General features: G+C 42.9%; 2 protein-coding genes across 2 annotated transcripts; one reads left to right on the forward strand and one right to left on the reverse strand.

The window, feature by feature from the left end:
- The first annotated feature begins 1,174 nt into the window (after window positions 1–1,174).
- On the forward strand, window positions 1,175–9,404 carry LOC310712525 (phospholipase A2 inhibitor NAI-like). Its single transcript, XM_083515674.1, has 6 exons — window positions 1,175–1,343; window positions 2,511–2,603; window positions 4,269–4,385; window positions 5,654–5,806; window positions 7,710–7,850; window positions 9,011–9,404. The coding sequence occupies exons 2-6, from the start codon at window positions 2,555–2,557 to the stop codon at window positions 9,148–9,150; spliced, it is 600 nt and encodes a 199-aa protein (XP_083371800.1). The 5' UTR covers window positions 1,175–1,343; window positions 2,511–2,554; the 3' UTR covers window positions 9,151–9,404.
- Window positions 9,405–10,411: 1,007 nt separating this feature from the next.
- Window positions 10,412–18,790, reverse strand: LOC310712524 (phospholipase A2 inhibitor and Ly6/PLAUR domain-containing protein-like). The gene is made up of 6 exons (XM_083515673.1): window positions 18,666–18,790; window positions 17,860–17,952; window positions 16,142–16,252; window positions 14,333–14,485; window positions 12,112–12,255; window positions 10,412–10,923 (listed from the first exon to the last, which is right to left on the reverse strand). The coding sequence occupies exons 2-6, from the start codon at window positions 17,906–17,908 to the stop codon at window positions 10,781–10,783; spliced, it is 600 nt and encodes a 199-aa protein (XP_083371799.1). The 5' UTR covers window positions 17,909–17,952; window positions 18,666–18,790; the 3' UTR covers window positions 10,412–10,780.
- Window positions 18,791–20,998: the final 2,208 nt, after the last annotated feature.

The raw sequence follows: 20,998 nt of genomic DNA on the forward strand, positions 1-20,998 counted from the left end.
CTGCATATGCACAGCTATAAAAAATGATCTGAAAATGATCTTAAAAAACCCGTATTATAGTTCAAAATTCCGATTTCAGTTCTACAGCACCATCTGGTGTCACAGTGTTATAATACATTTAAAACACTTTTAACAAACGTAGCGGAGTCCTAGGTCGGAGAAAGACTTCCATCTGAAATCTTGCACACCAGCATCCAACCTTTGCAAACCCAGGACTCACTTTTAGCCCAAACAGGCAGGGGTGGGGGTGGGGAGCACATTTTAAACTTTTAGCACCTATTTGTATGATGCTTGTGGAGACCAACAGCAGGGCCAGTACTGAGCTAGAGAGGCCCTTGGTGTGATTCAGCTCCCTACAGCTGTCTGGTCAATCTACTGGCTGGTGCCCAGTGTCATTTGTTAAAGCACCTTCTGGTTGCTTGCATTCACAGTTGGTTGTGGGTTGATAATAGTGCTTAAAAAACAACAACTTAGAGATGGAAAGAAGATAAAGTACCCACCAGAGAAGAATGGCAGATCAAGTTGATGGATTATGCTGAAATGGCTAAAAATGACCAGAAGAATCAGAAATCAGGAAGACCAAATTTTTTAATAAGGAATGGGGGAAATTTATACCTTATCATAAAGACCATTGTAAACGGTTAACATCATTAGTAGGATTGGAATATCACTTGTAGTTTAATGGTGAATTTTGGATACAATGGAGAGATAAAAGATTTGTATTATCATAAAAGATGCAGGAAGAAATGATTAACAGTAGGACCCACAAAGAGGAGGCAAGGTCAAGAGATTCCTTGGAATCTAGTTTATATGTTGTGTGTTGGATATGTGACTGTAAAGTTATAATCTGAAAAACCAAATGAATAAATTTAATAATAGTGATAGCAAACAGCAATTTAGAATGTGGAGGACCTTGCAGGGGCAACAATGGATGGATCATCTCCACCCCCACTCCTATTCAGAACAGGAGATCCTCAAAGTCAGAAGATCTACCCTTAACCTCTAGGATGTACTTCCTCCTTCTTGCTTGTCCTCTGACTTTCTAAAGCCGATAAGAAGTCACAAGAGTGACCTCTCTGCCTTCAGTGTTTGCCCTTGTTGTGCCAAGCTGTTGGCTGGTTTCCTTTTGTTTGCAGAATGCGGAAAGGATTGTGGGAGAAAGAGGAGAAACCACAATCCTGTGTTATTTCTGTGGGTGTTATAAAGAACAAACAAGCCCTCCAGCAGCATGGTACATAAGACTCCTATATTAGTGACGGATAAGGCAGGAGAAAAACAGAAAGCAAATTCTACAATCCGGAGCAGCTGTTCCCCAGAACAGAAAAACAGCTCAAGATACTTGGGTGAGTTCCTTGGTCTTTATCCTGCCTTGTCTCTAGCTAGAGTCCTTCTTCAACTCTATGCATATACTGTAAACTCTCCAATGTATTTAGTAACCCCAGTATCTGTCTTGCAATGTACAACAGGTGCTGATATATATTAGGAGTTGGCACAGAAATTTACAGTGGTACCTTGGTTTGTGAACTTAGTCCGTTTCAGAAGTCTGTTCTTAAACCAAAGCATTCTTAAACCAAGGTGTGCTTTCCCACAGCAGCGGGGGACTCAATTTACAAATGGAACAGATTCAACAGGAAGCGAAACATGTTCTTATTCCAAGGCAAAGTTCACAAACCAAAACACCTACTTCCAGGTTTGCAGCGTTCTTAGTCCAAGTTGTTCATAAACTAAGCTGTTCCTAAACCAAGGTACCACTGTACTCTGTGTCTTTTTTTAAAATAATCAGATTGGTGTTTGAATCACTCTATGCTTTTTATGCTTTGATATATGCTCTGGGTTCTGAGTCATTCTGTATAAACGAATTTATGTTGTCCCGTTCATTATAATGGGGAATCTAGAGATAGCTAGAATGCCTCTCCCCCTTTTGGCCAAAGTGACTCTTGTTTGCAGACACAGGAGCTACCTTGATCTATAAATTTTAAAATCTTCTGTCAGAACTGGTTGCAGTTAGCAGGCATGACCACCCCTTTGGAGGGGATGGAACCTGGAAAATTTCAGAATGATAGCTGTAGCCTTTACCATTTTGGGGTGGGTTGTTGTTGTTTAGTCATTTAGTAATGTCTGACTATTCATAACCCCATGGACCAGAGCACTCCAGGCACTCCTGTCTCCATTGCCTCCTGCAGTTTAGTCAAATGCATGTTGGTAGCTTCGAGAACACTGTCCAACCATCTCGTCCTCTGTCGTCCCCTTCTCCTTCTGCCCTCCATCTTTCCCAACATCAGGGTCTTTTCCAGGGAGTCTTCTCTTCTCATGAGGTGGCTAAAGTATTGGAGCCTCAGCTTCATGATCTGTCCTTCCAGTGAGCACTCAGGGCTGATTCCCTTAGGAATGGATAGGTTTGATCTTCTTGCAGTGGGTCGGTACAATAGGATAAAAAAGGAGGGGGAGAATCACAGACTCTAAACATGATATTTAGATAAACAGCTCATTGAATGTTGATATCGTTACAGATACACCAGTCTCGTTGTCTCTTCTGTGATCCTTCCCCATCAACATGCAGGAACTCCTGGGATTTTTGCTCTTCTCAGTTTTAATACAGACAGGTCAGTAGAGCCTGGTAAGCACTCCTGTGGGAAATACTGTAGCTTCATTGGCAGGAGAAAATTATTTTCCATTCCCTGGCAGATAGTTTAAGAGCTTTCCAAAATAGACTTAAACTGGGTCAGATAGGCAAATATATCAATTTAGGTTCCTCTCAGTTTCTCACTTTTCCCATCTTAAATTGAATCCTACACATTTCCACATCAACCAGCAATTGTAATTATTTTAAATAATAAGGGATATACATTAGCATTTTGGTATGAAATATGTTTTGATGTGCATTTTTTCCAAAGCAATCACCCTACTGTAACGCATTTTTGTATGTTCTTTTCAGTAACCTGTGCATTTTTAATACACACTTAATCCTGGTATGTGCATCTTTACATGCAGTACTTGGCCAGAGAGCAGCATTACAAAATTCAGACAAGTGCAGATTTCAGCAGATGGTGATGTTTTAGTTCACAAGTTGTTTCAGAAAGTGTCAATTAGGGAGGTCCGTTTTGAAATGTGAACTGAATTGGTTGTCTCCTGTATCCCTATGCTTACATCATATTCCATTCTGAATATGTAGTCCATCCCTTTTGCTAGAGAACTATGGGAACTGCAGTTCTGGAAAGGGAGTTAGATTTCTAAGAGAAAGAATTCTCAGCAACCCCACCAAACTGCCTTACCTAAGATTCTGGGTTGGAAGCCACAGAACTTTAACTGTTTATCATTTTTGGTACATTGTTTTTTATTTATTTATTGAAACAGTTTGTATACTCTCTAAGCTGTTTAAAAAGATGCAATACAAACAATAAAAATAAAAATCAGTTAAAACTATAAGATCAAACTTCAACTAAAACATCTGCTGTAACAACAACAACAACAACAACAAGAAGAAGAAGTTTTCAATAGGCACCAGAAGTTCAGCAGGGAGAGAGCCTCTCTAACCTCAGCTGAAGGGATTTCCATAAAATTAGGTCCTTGACATCCGGTCCTCAGTTCCTGGTGGATCTGAGCCATGCATATGAGCCATAGGGAACCACTAACAGTGCCTCCCCTGAATATTTAAGTGATCAGGCAGGAATAAGGGGGAATTAGGCAGTCCTTGAGGTCTCCTGGGGTGGATCTACACAAAGGAAAAAACCACTGTAAATAAGTCAGAAATTAAATCATTATAACAAAACAAAACAAAAACCCAATGTAAAAATGGAATAGAAAATTTGTTTGCTCTCTAGTGCCATCTGGTGTTGCATGTTTATATTGCATTCAAAGCATTGTTTTTTCACTAATGTAGCTGAGTCCCTAGACCAGTGATGACCAAACTTGGCCATCCAGCTGTTTTGGGAGTACAACTCCCACCATCCCTAGCTAACAGGACCAGTGGTCAGGGAGGACGGGAATTGTAGTCCCAAAACAGCTGGAGGGCCTTCACTGCCCTAGACCCAAATTGTTACGGTGCTTGTAACGGAACACAATAACCTTGAAGCTGACCCAATAGCATAAGGACAGCCCCTGCTTACTTTTCAGCGCCGGAGTTATGTGCTGGTGATAGTATGTCCCACACCTGTGGTCACACCTTGCCTTGTGATTGCATGAAGGTTCATGTTGCTGAAGGAAGTAATGCAGAGGCATGGCAGACCTGTGCAAATGGATATGACACTGTGTCACTTTTCCTCCACCAGGCACGTCTTTGGAATGTGAAGTCTGCAGTGGCCTCGGCAGCAGTTGTGCCGGCAGGAGGGAGAACTGTGACGCTGGCCAAGACACCTGTGCCATTGCCTACACGGAAACCTCATTAGGTTGGTCGTCTGAGACAGACAAGTCCAGAAATGCCTCCTTGCAGCCAGGGTGGGCAGGGGAAGTTGTTGTGCTCCCAGATCTCTACAGCCTCTATTAAGCCTACAGCTCAGACGAGAAGCAAGACACTTACAGCAAAGCGAGGACTTAATTTGCTCATTCAGAACAAGAGTTTGACACCAGTCAGCCTCATGCCTTTGACATGACAGAGCCAGGGACAGAGCACTCAACTAGCATGACTCCTAACAGCTAATAGTTGGCAAGAGAAAGAGAAGGGATGCTTGTGTTTGTGTATCCCTATATACATAAAAATATAAGGCTGTTGTCACGCTGCAGTTTGCTGGGAGGGGAGGAAGAGGGACAAGGCAAGCTGGGAGGGGAGGGACTTGGAGTGAGTTGTGGGGCAGATAGGCATGGGTGGGGTGAAAATGGAACAGGGGTTTAGTCAAGTGTGGCGGAAGGGTGTTGTCAGGTTGCTGTCAGCAGCCCCTGGCTGGTTGCCCAGGAAAGTATAAATACAAGGAAAAGTTTCTTTCAGTCCTTTTTTATTTCAAACTTTACAGAGAGAGGCTGCAGAATCCAGCATCTTGTATAATGGCATTGTCCCAAGTGAATCTCCACCCCGTGTCTCTCCCACTTCCTTATTCGTCCCCTCTATGGGTGCTGCTAAGCGCCCTCTGTCTTTGAGCTCTTTACTCTCCTACTTTTAAGGCTCGCTGGGTTCTGGGAGATGGTGGGTCTGGAATGCTTTCTAGTGACAATATGTCAGCCAGCTGCTGCTTTGGCTCTGCCTGCCCTCCTTCCCCATTATTTCTCAACTTTTCCCTACATCTGCCTCTGAGCTGTGACCTCTGCAAACCACTGTTGTAAATCTAGACTGTCCTTTTCTCCTCCCTGGAAGGATCAGGATGGGGATGTGGTCTCCATCATTCCTCCTCCTCTGCCCAGTTCCTGACAGGTGGTTATCAAAGAGGTAGGTGAGGTTGATGAGCAGATCAAGCCGGGACAGCAGTCTTGAGTCTGTGCACATGTGTAAAAATTGAGGAACCAATATTCATATAATGAAAGAAGAACAAGAAAAAGAACTGTGCCGATAAGCTTTGAATCTGGAGGATCCTGTGCTGCAGAAACACCCGTAGGGACAACCCAGACAATTTCCCCCCCAGAGGAATTTCGACCCAGCTATACAAAGCTAATTTGCACAGGTATAGGGTGAGAGTAGTTGGTGACTGCAGCTTTCTAAGCAAATCCCATTTTTCTTCCTGTGCAGGTGAAGCGACAACACAGACAGTCTCAAAGAGCTGTGCATGCTCAAGTGTCTGCAACAGCCCCACAACGTACATGAATTTTGGGCAGGGGAAATACATTCGGTCCCACATCACCTGTTGCGCGGGAGATGCTTGCAGGGCAGTATCTCCTCAACGTAAGTATCCATGAGTTGCCAGTGATCATACAAGCTAGAAAGTTCTTCTGTCCCTTTTAAACAGATGTGGGGAACTGGACGTGACCAGTGGGCCATATTCTTATTTCCCCTACCCTGCTGTGGGCCAAATAATTACAAATAATTATGGCAAGACTTATGGTGTTGTCCACAGAAGGAAGCTATCAGTGCCCACGTGGCCCAGTGGTGTAGTGTGGGGCTGGGTGTGTGTGGCCCCATGCGCATTTTGGGGAGGGGGCGTGACCTATGCTCCTATGTTGTATGGAGATGTATCTCAGAAGTAGAGCAATTGCTTTGCATGCAGAAGGTTCCAGGTTTGATCCCTGACATTTCCAGGTAAGTTTGGCAATGTCTCCTGCCTGAAACCCTGGAAAGCCACTGATTGGCAAATATAGACATTATGAAGACCAATAGCCTGATTCAGTTTAACATAGCTTCCTATGGTCTTCCGTGTTTATGTGTTATGTTGGGGGGAAAACAAGCAGCTAATAAAACTCTTTTAAAATTCACAATATTTCTGCACAGGGCTGCACCATCAGAATTCTGGAAGCCATATTCAGTACTTTTGTTTTTAATTGATTTTTATTAAGTTTTCAAAGATTTTAACAAATCTACTTCACAGGCAACATGCCAGTCTCTTAGATTTTTCTTTTTAACCTCACATCCTTCCATTCCTGGTGTTTTTGTTCCTATTCTTGGTTGCTGCCTTATACTTGTTACCAACCTGCTCCCCAATACCATTTTATCTTTTTTTGTTTTATTTTTCTTCCACTCATATCTTGAATCCTGCTCGCGACTTCATATCATTATAATACTTCGTCAGATCTCCCCCCCCCCCCAAAAGCCTCCAGTTTTCTATAGGAAGTTCATCATTTTGATCTCTTCGTTTTACAGTCACCATAGCCAGTACTTACTGGCAAAACCTATTGGTGTTTCGCAACTTTCTGACTAGTTGCAGGACCTTAGCCAGACCTAGCAGAGTAAACGCAGAGTTCACGAAAGCAATTGGCAACTTGGCTGCAGATAGGATGGAACCAGGAACTTGTAGTTATAGTTGTTTATTATATACAGTGGACTATTTACAGGAACAGAACAGAACACAGATCTTTGACTAACTCTCTCATACACGACTCTCAACTGAAACTCATACTAACACATTCCAGTTAGTATGCCATTAATCATTATTCCCGTGAGAGAGCTTGACCAATCATAGAGCTGTCTCCATGCCTCTGTAATAATAATAATAATAATTTATTATTTATACCCCGCCCATCTGGCTGGGTTTCCTCAGCCACTCTGGGCGGCTTCCAAAAGAATATCAAAATACTGTGATACATCAAACATTAAAAGCTTCCCTAAACAGGGCTGCCTTCAGATGTCTTCTAAAAGTCTGGTAGTTGTTGTTCTCTTTGACATCTGGTGGGAGGGCATTCCACAGAGAGGGCGCCACTACCGAGAAGGCCCTCTGCCTGGTTCCCTGTAACTTGGCTTCTCGCAGTGAGGGAACCGCCAGAAGGCCCTCGGTGCTGGACCTCAGTGTATCACCAGGCAGACTTACTTCATCACATTGCCTTGGCTGCTGACCAAACCTTAATTGACTCTGTGTGAGTAGCTGCACGTATTCAGATTCCCAATAGTACTTATAGACGTTTTCTGATTGTCTTCATGGGCAGCCCCATATGTTTGTAACTTCCTGTGTTTGTAACTTCCTACGTTCGTAACTTTAAAATCCAGCAAGAAAATTAGATGGTGAGAATTGGAAGCATCCACACATGTGTGTTGCCTGGGGTGGGGAAGAGAGGGAGTAGCTGAATTGTGTCAGCTGCCAACTTTGCTTTGCCTAACAAGCTGACCATTTACCATTTCCCTCTCTATATGGTTTCAGTGCCACCAGCAATGAACAAACCTAATGGCAAGCAATGCCCAGGCTGCTACTCTTTGTTACCCGGTGGTTGTGAAACAGAGACCGTGGATTGCATTGGAACCGAGGACTACTGTCTTGAATTGGAGGAGAAAGTCACATATGGTAATTCTGAACTGCAGGTCTGCAAGTGGAGATTAGCTGGAGTCCCTGGTCAAGCTGCTTCAATGGTTACCTGCTACCTCTGTCCGTAAAGCATAAAACTCTTAATCTCAGGGATGTTGGTTCAAGCCCCATGTTGGGCATAAGATTCCTGCATTGCAGGGAATGACCCTTCTGGTCTCTTCCAGCTCTATGATTCTAAGTCAGTTATTTGAGGTCAGCTACGAAAAGCAACAAAGGCCCTTATGACACCTTCAACCCTGACAAATTTGTTATGGCATCAGCTTGCATGGACCACAGTCCTTTTCATTAGATGCCCGGTGTGTTATCTTTCGTTGCAACTACACATATCTGCAGTTGGAGCGGGTTGGAAATGCAAACAGTGAAGTCAAAAGGAAAGGCAATGACCTTATTAAAAGTGACTATTCCATGCCATGAAACAGACATGGAGTGGAAATAGTTCATCTGCTCACCCCAAATTTCTGGGGATCTTGTGTACCTCCTGGGATGAGGGGATCTTGTGTACCTCCTGGGATGAGGCACTGCTGAATCAGGCCAAATGCTCATCTACTCCAGCATGCTGTTTTCACAGTAGCCAACCAGATGCCTATGGGAAGCCCACAAGAGGGACATAAGTAGAACAGCACTCTCCCTGATTCCCAGCAAGCGGTTTTCAAAGGTCTACTGCCTCCAACAGTGGAGGTAGAACATAGCCTTTGTGGCTAGTCACCGCATATAGCCTTGTCCTCCACGAATTTGTCTAATCCTCTTTTGAAGCCATCCAATTTGTGGGCCATCACAGCCTCTTGTGGGATCAAATTCCATAGTTTAACTAAGCACAGTACTTCTTCTTTTTTTGTCCACAAGGTTGGACCACACTTCCCATCATCCCTGACCATTGCCCATGTTGGCTGGGGCTAATGAAAGTTGGGGTCCGGCAACACCTGGAGGGTCACAGACTCTCAGATCCTGGGCTGGTGTTTTCTACTCTTCCATCCCTTGGCTGGTTTAGGATAAATTCCCTTGTATATCTAGTCTACTGGGTTTTGAACAAGGCCTCTGTTGACATGGATAGGGAATAGCTACCATTGTGAGGCCAGGTGACTTCTCTCTCCTGCTCTCTGTCTAGCTCTTTCTCCTGACCCTGAACTTTTTGTTTCCAGGTAAATTCACCTTCAACGTCATCATGAATGGCTGTGCTTCCCAACCCGCCTGTGCTGCGAAAGTGGGCAAAGTGGCTACTGCAGGGGTTTATACTGATATTATGAAAGCTGAGTGCACACCAGCTCCCATTTCAGCTTGAATGAATCATCAGCCACCAGACTTCCTCCTCACTATTGATCCTTATTAGAGATTGTGTTATATTCTTCCTGTACTAGGTAGCAAGGATATTACTTCTAAGAAGATAAGAAGAGCCCCACTGAATTAGACCAAAAGCCTAGGGAGATGCCACAAGTTGTTCCCTATGTGTTTGCAATCTTCTCTAATGTAATTTCCTCCCAAAGAGGACATTGACTGCTGCTTTGTGATGACCAATAAAAACTAGCTAAAGAGCAATGCAAGATAATTTCTCTCTCTGTACACCTCAATCAGTTTTATATAGGGAAATCCATTTCAGGCCAGCTGCATTGATATTTCTAATGACCTTTTTATAACAGTGATGTACCTTCTTGGTTGGCTTTGGGTAGTGCAACCTAAGGCATTGACTATCACTGTATACAAACTATGGCTTCATAGGGGTCCCTTGAAAGTGGACTGTCTGCACCAATCAGCTGATGGACACTAATAATGAGCCCTTCTGAGGTTGCCATCTGGCTTCATAATGATGGCAAGTGCTGCTATGATTTATTGGGCTCGAGACGTGGGTCATAATATAGAAACAGAATCATGGGGGAAACTGTGGAAATCAGATTTGGAATTCCCAGTGAGTTATGCTTCAAAGTAAAACTACATGAAAATGATTTTTAGGTGGTACCTAACACCAAACAAATTGGCAAAGGTGTATAAATCAAAATCAAAATTTGCTGGAAATGTAGAGTAGCCAAGGGTTTCTGGGGAATGATTTATGATGAGCTTAAAAAAAAATAATTCAACGAGACTCCCCCCCCCCCCCGAAAAACCCAGAGGCTTTTCTTTTAAGGATAACTGGGACAGATGTACAACCCCCCCATAAGAACTTATTTTTATATGTCACAACTGCAGCGAGGATAATATATGAACAAAAATGGCAAGATCCTTGAGGCAGTGCCCACTGAAGACGACTGGCAGCTGAAACTCATGGAATATGCTGAATTAGCAAGTCTAAGTAGTAAAATTGGAGATCAAGATGATACTGTGTTTAAGGAGGATTGGAAAATGTTTGCAGATTATCATTATTTAAATGTAAACAAGCTAAAACGCAAGTAGGTTTGGTGTAAGAACAGCAGTAAAATACATGTCTGAGAATGCTTTGGAAGACATAATGTATAGAAGAACTATAATATGCCGCGATATTAGAAAATGTGGGGAAACCATGGATGGGGAGAGGGGAAGTCGAATACGAACTGAATGTTAACTGGAAAAAGTTGTATATATATATTTATTTTCCTTTGAAAAATCTCTCTATATAAAAAAGCATAATGATGTCAAGTGACTGACAGATAGGTGGCCCTGCCCACTTGTCACTTGACACCTGGAGGGCCACAGGATTCCCTATCTCTGCTCTAGCAGAACAAGGGGACATCTTTCATCCAAGTTATGATTTATTTGTTTCACTCAAAGAGGGCATCATTCTACCCTTGGGAGGTAGATCTCATTTTTGGATGAAGTTGCAGATAAGTGATACAGAGGTGTTTAAGCAGAGTCCCCCCTCACGCAGCAGCACACAGGTGGATCAGAATAGGTTCTTCAGTGGCAGAAGCCCCCAAATCCTGAGAAGGCAGCTGATGAAGTCATCATTCTGGCCGTGAGGCTGGCACGCATTCAGCTTTTGTGACGCGAGAGTAAAAGCCGGATACGGTGGTTTCGCCTAGTTTTAAGCCATCACAAAACCCCTTAGTGGCACAACCCTTCTGAACAACCTTGACGATAACAGTTCCTGGATATGGGAGACAAGATGTATTTGATGAGTCCTGGGTTCCACGAACAACTGCCCTCTCTGCCCAAGTCCCACGACATTTTCCATCCCTTGCGCTATAAGAATTTGCAGATGTGGTCTGGCCTATAGAATTATCACAGGCTCTCTTTCTATCTCTTACGTTTCACAGCCACTTGACCTCAGTTGCAACAGACTAGCACAACCACACCTCTGGAATCTGTTACCTGATATTGCTGTTATTGATGCATAGCAAAGGCTAATTAATGAGTCTATTAACAGCAATCCTATACATGGCTGCTCAGAAGAAACCCTTATTGAGTTCAGTGGGGATTATTCCCAGATGTATTTACAGCATTGCAGCATAACAGTGCAAAAACAAAAACATAAACAGACCAAAGGAAGTCTATATAAACTTAGCAATGTAGCTGGCTTTAGACTATGTGATCCCCATCTAGCCATTTTCTGAAATCAAGTGGGTCTTCTGCATCTTTATGGGGAAAATACATCTTTATAAAGTGTATTCTATATAAAAATGTATTCTGTGAACCGTCCTGAGACCTCCGGGTATAGGGCGGTATATAAATTTTAACAACAACAACAACAACAACATGCCAAGTCAGTTGCTGAAGGACCCCTGACACCCCCTTCCATTCTCATGTATTTTACATATATTACAAGAAGAGATGTCCATATCCACTGAGTCTTTGCTCTATAATTTACTTAACCTAATGAGTAATTCAGTCCAGTAACCTAATAAGTAAGGAAGGATATCTCAGTATGTAGAGAATGAGACTCTTGACCTCAGGGTTGTGGGTTTGAGCCCCACGTTGGGTAAAAGATTCCTGCATTCCAGTGGGGTTGGACTAGATGAACCTCATGGTCCCTTCCAACTCTACAGTTCTATGATTCTATGGCTTCTTTAGTCTCAGAGAGTGTATGTGGCATGAGCTCACTGAATAGGACAGATAATTGTTTTGGAGGGGCAGAAATCAGTGGCAAACTGTTCAGAGGGTTATGTAGACACCATGTAGTGCTGACTCCACCAAAGTATTTTATGCATATTTTTATGTACATGCAACTGATTCCATCAGTCCCTTTGCAACCTGCATTTCAGTTTGCCTGAAGAGAATAGATATAGGACATTGACCCTCCTTCAATGGCACATTGTGTATGTGAAATTGGAATTACCATAAGAAACTGTCACAGCCATTTCAAGACAGTCGTTCTGTGGTCCAACGCAGTCCACCGTCTCATTGGGATCACAAACACCAGAAAGCAAAGAATAGCAGGCTGGGCACTGCTTCCCATTGGGTTGGTTGATGCGTGGAGGCACTGAAACCAATTAGTGAAAGCCCATTGGTTGGGAGAGCAAAGAAAGCGAGGAAACTGATGCAGAGGAGAACATAGTTTTGAACTAGCAGTCCTCTATTTTACTAGGAAGTTGTAATAGTCCTGGGTCACACACCCACACCCCAAATGTCAAGGGCATGGCATGATGGATTCTGAGAAGGTGGCAGAATAGGCGAAGGAATTAATATCCTCATCAACTGCTGATGGCACCACTTTCCCAGAAGCCCTGGTGCATGAGGAATCCATATTGTCAGCATGTCCCCAGCATTTGAGCTGCCCGTTCCTCAGAGCCAGAGGGTTCCAGGCAAAAAACCACAGAGAACCCTCAGTCCTCCCATTTAGAGTCTACAGGTCTATTGCAGGTAAGGTCCTTTCAACAACTTCTGGAAATAGACATAGATAGCCACCAGGCTGAGCTACATCACTGTCATAGCATCTGGGCTGAGATTTCCAGACTTTTCTTTCCCCTGCCTCTTTCCCCAGGAAATCACAATACTTACCACTGAACTGGAGCAAATGACAGTCAGTGGAAAACCTGAATTGCTGTTTGCTCGAATTCAGCAGTAAAGATTGTGTTTTCCTGGGGAAAGAGGCGGGGGAAAGAAAGTGCTCAAACATGGACTAGGAAAGTGTGGACCTGCATCAAGAAAGTGTGGGCCAAGAGCAGAGTACAAGCAAACCTCACATTTTGAAAGCGTAGACACAATTTCTGGAGAGTATGCAAATCCCTATTCCTCCCTTATTCACAAGTGCAAGGGGAAATTTTTTACATCTTCTCCTTCTGAATTCTGAGCACAATTCAAAGTGTTGGTGATGACCTTTAAAGCTCTAAATGGCCTTGGCCCTGTATACCTGAAGGAGCATCTCCAGCCCCATCATTCAGCCCAGACACTGAGGACCTCCTGGCTGATCCTTTACGGCAAGAAACGAAGCTACAGGGAACCAGGCAGAGGGCTTTCCCAGTAGATGTAAAGGAGATGAGGAACTAAATAACCTTTAGAAGACATCTGAAGGCAGGCTTGTATAGGGAAGCTTTAAAAAATTTAATGTTTTATTATGTTTTTATATACGTTGGAAGTCTCCCAGAAGGCTGGGGCAACCTGGTCTGATGGGCAGGTACAAATAAATTGACATTGTTATTGTTCTGTCACATTGTCTTATACATGGCTTGGTTTGTTCTCCTACCTTCTGTCTCTGAAGAGCTGACCACTACCATGAGCCTGAATTCATGCCCCTAATTGTTAGGAACAGGTGTGTGTGTAGAAAATTTTTAAAGGGAGGCTCCACTACGAAATTTCTTCATCAAGAGGCACAATTCATTTCACGTCATTCTTAATGGAGACAATTGTTTCCTATCCTGTATTGGTGTTAATTAACCCCAAACTACCATGTTGATAGTTTTATCACCTTTGTAAAGGATTATTATGCTCGTTTTGTATATGTTCCAGCTCTAACTGAATTGCCAGCACCTATAAAAAGGTAAAGGTACCCCTGCCCATACGGGCCAGTCTTGACAGACTCTAGGGTTGTGCGCTCATCTCACTCTAGAGGCCGGGAGCCAGCACTGTCCGCAGACACTTCCGGGTCACGTGGCCAGCATGATGAAGCTACTCTGGCGAGCCAGAGCTGCACACGGAAACGCCATTTACCTTCCCGCTAGTAAGCGGTCCCTATTTATCTACTTGCACCCGGGGGTGCTTTCGAACTGCTAGGTTGGCAGGCGCTGGGACTGAGCAACGGGAGCGCACCCCGTCACGGGGATTCGAACCGCCAACCATGCGATCGGCAAGTCCTAGGCGCTGAGGTTTTACCCACAGCGCCACCCGCGTCCCTGCACCTATACCTATAACTATGCATAACCTAGCACCTATACCTATACTTAATGCATTCATTTCCCTCTGACCTCCCTGTTTATTATCCTCACCATATGTTAAGGGTAGCACAAGTTGAGTGCTTAATGTGTACAACAACCAGACATTGTGCACATTCACCAGGCCACCTCACCCTTCACCTCAGGAAGTACAATTTCTTGGGCTAGCCGTGGGGAAGTATGCCTTACCTTGAGGAGTTGCAGTTTTGCAGGCATCCCCTACACAGCAAGCGATTCCTGTCCTTAGTTCTTGCCCTCGCCCAAAGTTGAGGAGTTGTGTTCTGTCTTTGCAGACTTTGGAGGAGTCACAGCTTTTAGCTATTATCTGAGCTTGCATTCCACCTGCAGGGGTGGGATGAAGGATGAAGGGTTAGGTTTTGCCTCTGCTAGTTTCCTTAGCCAGAAAATCCCAAACCTAGTTCTAATTTTAAAAGAAGATATAAAATTCTCCTATATTTAATGCATTCACTACAACCATTTACAAGGCTCATTTCCAAGCTCAAGAGGGCTTGAAACCACAGCTAAAAAAAAGTTTAAGACACCAAAAATAGGGGTTGTAGCTATCATGGTTAGCAGCCATTGTTAGATGAAAATAAGGTTATCTGGCAGATGAAGCTGATGGACTATATGGAACTGGTGGAAATGACTGGCAGAATCCGAGACCAGGGAGAAGAGTCGGTGGAAGAAGATTGGAAGAAATTTAAAGACTATTTACAGAAATACTGCAAAATTAATGAATGTTAGAATGATGTCAGAATGAAGTTAAGTGGTTTTAGCAGTAATGTTATAAAGGTGTATGTAAAAATGGATTGTTAACAGGTGAAAATCTAAAGTTATAATATATTAAGTTAAAGGATTAAGACAAAAACAAAGAGGGAAAGGAATTGCTGAATTAACTAACAGAACTGGAATACAAAAAGGGAGGTGTGAGGAGGTCAGGGAAATAAGGAAATGAAATGTAAGGCATGGAAAGATTGATGTGTTTTTTAAGTGTTTTTTATCTTTTTTCTGTATTTTGTATTTTTTTTCCTTTTTCTTTTTCCCCTCTTTTTGTTTATGTAATCTTTTCTTTGAAACTTTAATAAATACCATTTTTAAAAAAGAAGAAGATAAGGTTATCATTCACTGCTAGCCATAATGGCTATGCCTCTGAGAGCCAGCTGCCAGGAATCAGAAATGAGAAATGTGTTGTTGCATTGAGGTTCTGATCACAAGCTTTTCACGGGCATCTGGTTGGCAATGGTGAGAACAGAATGCTAGACAAAATGGTCTTTTGGCCTGACCTGATACTGCTCTACTTATGTTCTTTTTTCTCCCCATAAGATTTTTATTAAAGCTTTTTCATAATACAATGCAGTTAAAGAAACTAATCTAAAGAAAAACAACACCAGAGAAAGAAAGATATAAGAAAATGCAGAGTCCTCTCTCAAAGGTAGTTCTTGATTCTTGTCTCACACCGAAAATGGTGGACCCTTCCAGCTCTAACTGGGGAGCTTTCCTTTCTTCTCCCAGTCTCTCACATGAGGAAGTCTTTTCTTCTTTGCCTCTTAAGGTCCTTCCATCCAGCCATCCGCCACCTTCATGTGTGAGTAATCCTTGGACCCCAATAATGGCCCAGAGCAGAGGATACCGACAGAAAACAAAACAAAAGGAGAGACAGAAGAAAGAAGATAAAAAGAAGGGGGAAAGGAAAAGAATAGAAAGGGGAAAGGAGAAACAAATAAAAATAAAAGGACTTCCTATTTTCCATCTTTCACTTGCATAAAATAAATTATTCACTCTAGCCTGACATTCATCTGTTCTACTTTCTTAAGGTCTTAATGCTTGCCAGGGGGGTAAAAGCTTCACACAATTAAAAAAAAGAAGTTGCCACATGAAAGATTATTTGCTTTTGGAACTGAACCGTATGACTTGCCGCCTTTGGTACTGCTGCTGCTGAGTAAATATAGTGTTGCTTAAGCTATTCACAGGCTCAGATTTGCGGTCCTTTTCACTCACCTACAGTGGTTTCAGATACAGAGATGACGCAGGTGTCATTGTCACAGGTCTCCATGGGGCCAGAACAGTTGTTGCCGCTGCCCACACAAACTTCACACTTCAAAGAAGCACCTGGAAAAGGGCCAACAGTTCATGCCATTCAGGAGGGTAGTAGCAAATTCAGAAGTGAAACCTCATATTTACGCCCCTTCTAAGAATGCACAACCTTCTATGTTTATACAATAATCTTATAACAATGCAACGATTTATTTTTTTAGGGACCCATTACAATGATCAATGCAGATCTCCAGGTGTTCCCTTTCTGTGACACCCATGGGCAAATGATTTGGAGTGCTCCTGTATCTTTTTGTTTATAGTGACTTAAGTGGTCTTGAAATTGCACTGTATGTAACAGAACTTGCACACCATTCTCTTGAAATTGAAGCACCAATGCTTAGCTTTGGAGTGGACAGAACAACTCCTCTTCAGTTTTCTTCCCATGTGCCTTCTCCAGAGTGACCATAGGAGCCTGACCTCAGTGACTGGCAGAATAGAGACAGAATAGAGCAGGACTATTACTTTCCATACTTGATGCAGCCTAGAATAACATTAGATTTTTTTGCTGCTGCATCACACAGCTGATTTGTGCTAAGCTTGTGGTCCACCAAGACTCTTAGACCCTTTTCACGTGTACTACTAGTAAGCCAGGTGTCCCCCATCTTATATCTATGCAGCTGGTTCTTCATGTCTATGTACAGAACCCTACATTTGTCCCTACTGCAATTCACTTTGCTAGTTTGGACCCAGTTCTCCAATCTCCTAAGGAAATTTTGAATCCTGATTCTATCTTCTGCGTCATTAGCTACCCCTCCCAGTTTGGTGTCATCTGCAAATTTGATGAGCACCTCCTCAATTCCTTTATCCAAGTCGTTTATAAAGATGTTGAACAACAATGGGCCCAAGACAGATCCCTGTGGCACCCCACCAGTCACTTTTTTCCAGGATGAGGAGGAACCATTAATGAGTACTTTTTTGGGTTCGGTCAGTCAACCAACTACAAATCAACCTAACAGTAACTTCATTCAGTCCACATTTCACCAGCTACCTGCTGGTGGAAGGGCAACAAGGAGGAAACAGCTTCCAAGAATGCCCTCTCCTGAGTCTCTACCAAGCTTGCCCTTCCACTTGAATAAAACATCTCCAGTTTGAACTGGTCCTACCCCCTCTTTGAAGGGGATCAGACTCAATTGTGGGGATTGCATCAACATCTCCAGTGACCTCCCTCTTGGTTGGAAGCTGGTAGAAAAGGGTCTAGCACTAGGATGGAGTGTGCGGTCCTTCAGCCTCTTATCAGCCTGAGCCAGCATGGCTGGAGAACCTCAGGTTTCTACCCCTGCATTATGTAAAATTCTCCCTTCCCCATCACACAGGAGCTATACTGGTTCCCATAACAATGTAACACCAGATGGCATGACCACGGGAGCATTCCTGACCTTCAGGGATGGGAAAGAAATTTGCTTCAGCTCACTTTAAATAAAAAAACATGCAAGCCTTCTTCATTCATCACAATACACAAACTGAAACAGCTATCCTTCAACACTTGCACATCTCCAAATGTTGCAATGCAGTTTCCAAAGAGTGCGTACAGAAATGCAAGCATAAATATGGAAGAAAGAGAAATGGACACATTCAGAACTTGGGAAAAACTGAAATCAACAGGTTCTCCCATCCCTACTTACCTATAGTCACAAGCAGAAAGCCAACGGCGAGTCCCAGCAGGAACTTCATGGTGATGCCAAATGCTGGTGAGTAGCTTCAGACAGAAACTGCCCCTGTAATTTAATTTGTTAGGTGGTGAAGTGTTCCAAATTTAACAAGATTTGTGGGGGGGGGGCAGGATGGGGAGCACATTCTCAAGTTACATATCTCTGAATCTAAAAAATGATATCTGCTCTCTGTCATGAAATGTGATAGCGACATTGGGACAGTCACCTTCTCTCAGCCTAACCTATCTCACAGTGTTGATGAATGAGGAAAATTGGGGTGGGGAAATATTTATGTGCACCTTCTTGTGATTCAGAACACACATGATTCAGAAACAATAATTTCAAAGCATGTCCCTTTCATTACAGAGAAAAAACCAGAAGGTTTGTTTTTTTTAAATCCACAGAAGGCTGCATGACTTGACTAAATTCCACCAGATACAGAAGTAACATAAAAGCATAAGAAGAACATCAGGTTTCAAAGGCACAGCTAGTCCAGCATCCTGATCTCACTGTTGAACATTCACAATGCCTGAACATGGCTAAATTAGATCAAACTGGGCAGATGACCTAGGGCTGTGTTCAACTAAGCATAGACACATTGAAATCGATGAACCTACTTTTGCCATGTCCATTAACCTCAGTGGGTCTACTCCAACATTGAATACGGCCTCCAGACTCCAAGGTTCCATTCTACTTGGATGCTAGCTTAGATACAATTTTCGTAAGCTTAAATTCAAGGATCGGACTAGGAACATATCAGAGGATGATGGTGGCCTTACCAAGAGTTCTCAGGTGTTGTCAAGATGGTGTCTGTAGGAAGAGGAAGAGAAGACAGGCTTGGGATGTTTTCCTCTCTGTTTTCATTTGTTGCTCTCTTTATAAACAAGAATTTGAGGACGTATTTCCTAAGCTCCTCCTCCTATTACAGATTTCTGAATCCCATTCTTTCAGTTTCTGGGCCAGTGCCCTTTCATTTCCCTATTTTGGTAGTGCTGAGAATCAATTAAAAAAACTTGTAGCCCAATCCTTCCTTTACCCATTCAGCATCTGAAGTAAACTTGCTTCTGAAAGCCATCTAAGCTACAGGTAGCAATGGATGCATCGGCCAATTTCAGTATCTCTTCTTTTCTTTTCTTTTCATTCTAAAGGTCAGTTTTCTAAATTTTCAGCTCTTTTTTAAAAAAAGAAGTCCTCATGAACCTATATCAACATTTTAGTGCAAATTTCTCCCCAAATACACGTTTGTATTTGCTTAACACACATTTTTTTGCAAAGCCTTGTTCCACAATATGATGCACTTCTGCTTGCTTTTAATTATTTACTGAACTCCTTAATTGGGACGCAGGTGGCACTGTGGGTTAAACCACAAAGCCTAGGACTTGCTGATCAGAAGTTCGACGGTTCGAATCCCCGCGACGGGGTGAGCTCCCATTGCTCGGTCCCTGCTCCTGCCAACCTAGCAGTTCGAAAGCATGTCAAAGTGCAAGTAGATAAATAGGTACTGCTCCGGTGGGAAGGTAAACAGCGTTTCTGTGCGCTGCTTTGGTTTGCCAGAAGCAGCTTAGTCATGCTGGCCACATGACCCGGAAGCTGTATGCCGGCTCCCTCGGCCCATAAAGCGAGATGAGCGCCGCAACCCCAGAGTCGTCCGCTACTGGACCTAATGGCCAGGGGTCCCTTTACCTTTATCTAATTTTGTTATATTTCAATAAATGGAACCTTTCCTCCTATCCAATAAATTGTGTTGAGACTTCTTTCAGGGTATGGGGGCAATTTGGGTTTCTATGTTTTCTGCTATAGACTTCAGTTTTTCAGACCATATTTTTTTAACCCACCTCATGACTCGGATAGGAGCTTCAGTGTTGCGCAATGAGAGAGAATAGGGAAATGAATTATGTAAAGGCATTTTTTATTTATTTTTTGCCAATTTAAGTAGACCTCATCCAGATGCAGGGTCAGCACTGGTTGTCCTCAACAAAAATAGATTTGTTTTCAAGTATCTTACTTCCTCTTCTGATTTTCTTTTTAAACAGTTAGAACATTAGATGAACCTGCTGGGTCAGGTCAGTAATGGCTAGCCAGGTCAAGCATCCCATTCTCTTCTCTGCCCTCCTGCAATTCCCAGCAATTGACCCTCAGAGGCATATCACCTCTGACAGGGGAGGTAGAACATAACCATTATGGCTGGTAGGCATTGGTAGCCATGCCCTCCATGGTTGTGCATGAAGGAAGACCTTGCAGGTCTTGGGAGATGCCATGTCCCTCAAGCAGGGAAGGGAACTTAAGAACACAGGCCATTGGTTCCTCTAGTTCAGGGACGTCCAACTCCCAAGAGACTGTGATCTACTCACAGAATAAAAAACTGGCAGTGATCTATAACTTTTTTGAAGAGGGAGAAGGGGCAAAAGTTGCTCAACAAAAGATCACTAAGGAAAGAATGTCTTCTGTTCTAGCAATCAGGTGGGAATGGAGGGCAGGTCAAGAGGGAGGAGCAGGATGCTCTTGTGACACTGCAAAGGAAAAGGAGCCAGAAATCGACCCCAATCAACCAGAACCTCCCGGGGATTGACCAGTCGATCCCGATTGACCTGTTGCACATCCCTGCTCTAGTTAAATGTGTTCTACGCTGATCTCAAAGCAGATGCTCTACCACTTAGTTGAGGAACTTCCAGAGTGGGAAGGGTAAGTCCAGCATAAGGCAGTCTTCTTTTTAAAATTTATTTATTTATTTATTTGGTTTTTCAGATTAACATTTTACAGTCACATAGTCAACATACAACATATAAACTAGATTCTAAGGAATCTCTTGGCCTTCCCTCCCCTTTGTGGGTCCTACTGTTAATCATTTCCTCCTGCATCTTTTATGATAATGCAAATCTTTTACCTCTCCATTGTGTCCAAAATTCACCATTAAACTAAAAGTGATATTCTAATCCTACTAACAATTTTAACTGTTTACAATGGTTTTTAATATAAGTTATAAATTTATTCCCTATTAAAATTTTGGTCTTCCTGATTTCTGATTCTTCCGGTCATTTTTGCCATTTCAGCATAATCCATCAACTTGATCTGCCATTATTCTCTGGTTGGGGCTTTATCCTCTTTCCATCTC

Source organism: Podarcis liolepis (genome assembly GCF_965112155.1).
Source record: "Podarcis liolepis genome assembly, chromosome: 7".
NCBI lineage: Eukaryota > Metazoa > Chordata > Lepidosauria > Squamata > Lacertidae > Podarcis > Podarcis liolepis.

Excerpts from the sequence above, each read along its gene's own strand:
- LOC310712525 (XM_083515674.1), top strand. The coding sequence starts at position 2,555 with ATGCAGGAACTCCTGGGATTTTTGCTCTTCTCAGTTTTAATACAGACA. Across the intron at positions 5,807-7,709 it reads CAGGGCAGTATCTCCTCAAC|TGCCACCAGCAATGAACAAA; the intron begins GTAAGTATCCAT and ends ATATGGTTTCAG. Across the intron at positions 7,851-9,010 it reads GGAGGAGAAAGTCACATATG|GTAAATTCACCTTCAACGTC; the intron begins GTAATTCTGAAC and ends TTTTGTTTCCAG.
- LOC310712524 (XM_083515673.1), bottom strand. The coding sequence starts at position 17,908 with ATGAAGTTCCTGCTGGGACTCGCCGTTGGCTTTCTGCTTGTGACTATA. Across the intron at positions 12,256-14,332 it reads CAAAACTGCAACTCCTCAAG|TGCCTCCACGCATCAACCAA; the intron begins GTAAGGCATACT and ends AATTGGTTTCAG. Across the intron at positions 10,924-12,111 it reads GGCTGTGACAGTTTCTTATG|GAACTGTTATCGTCAAGGTT; the intron begins GTAATTCCAATT and ends TCCCATATCCAG.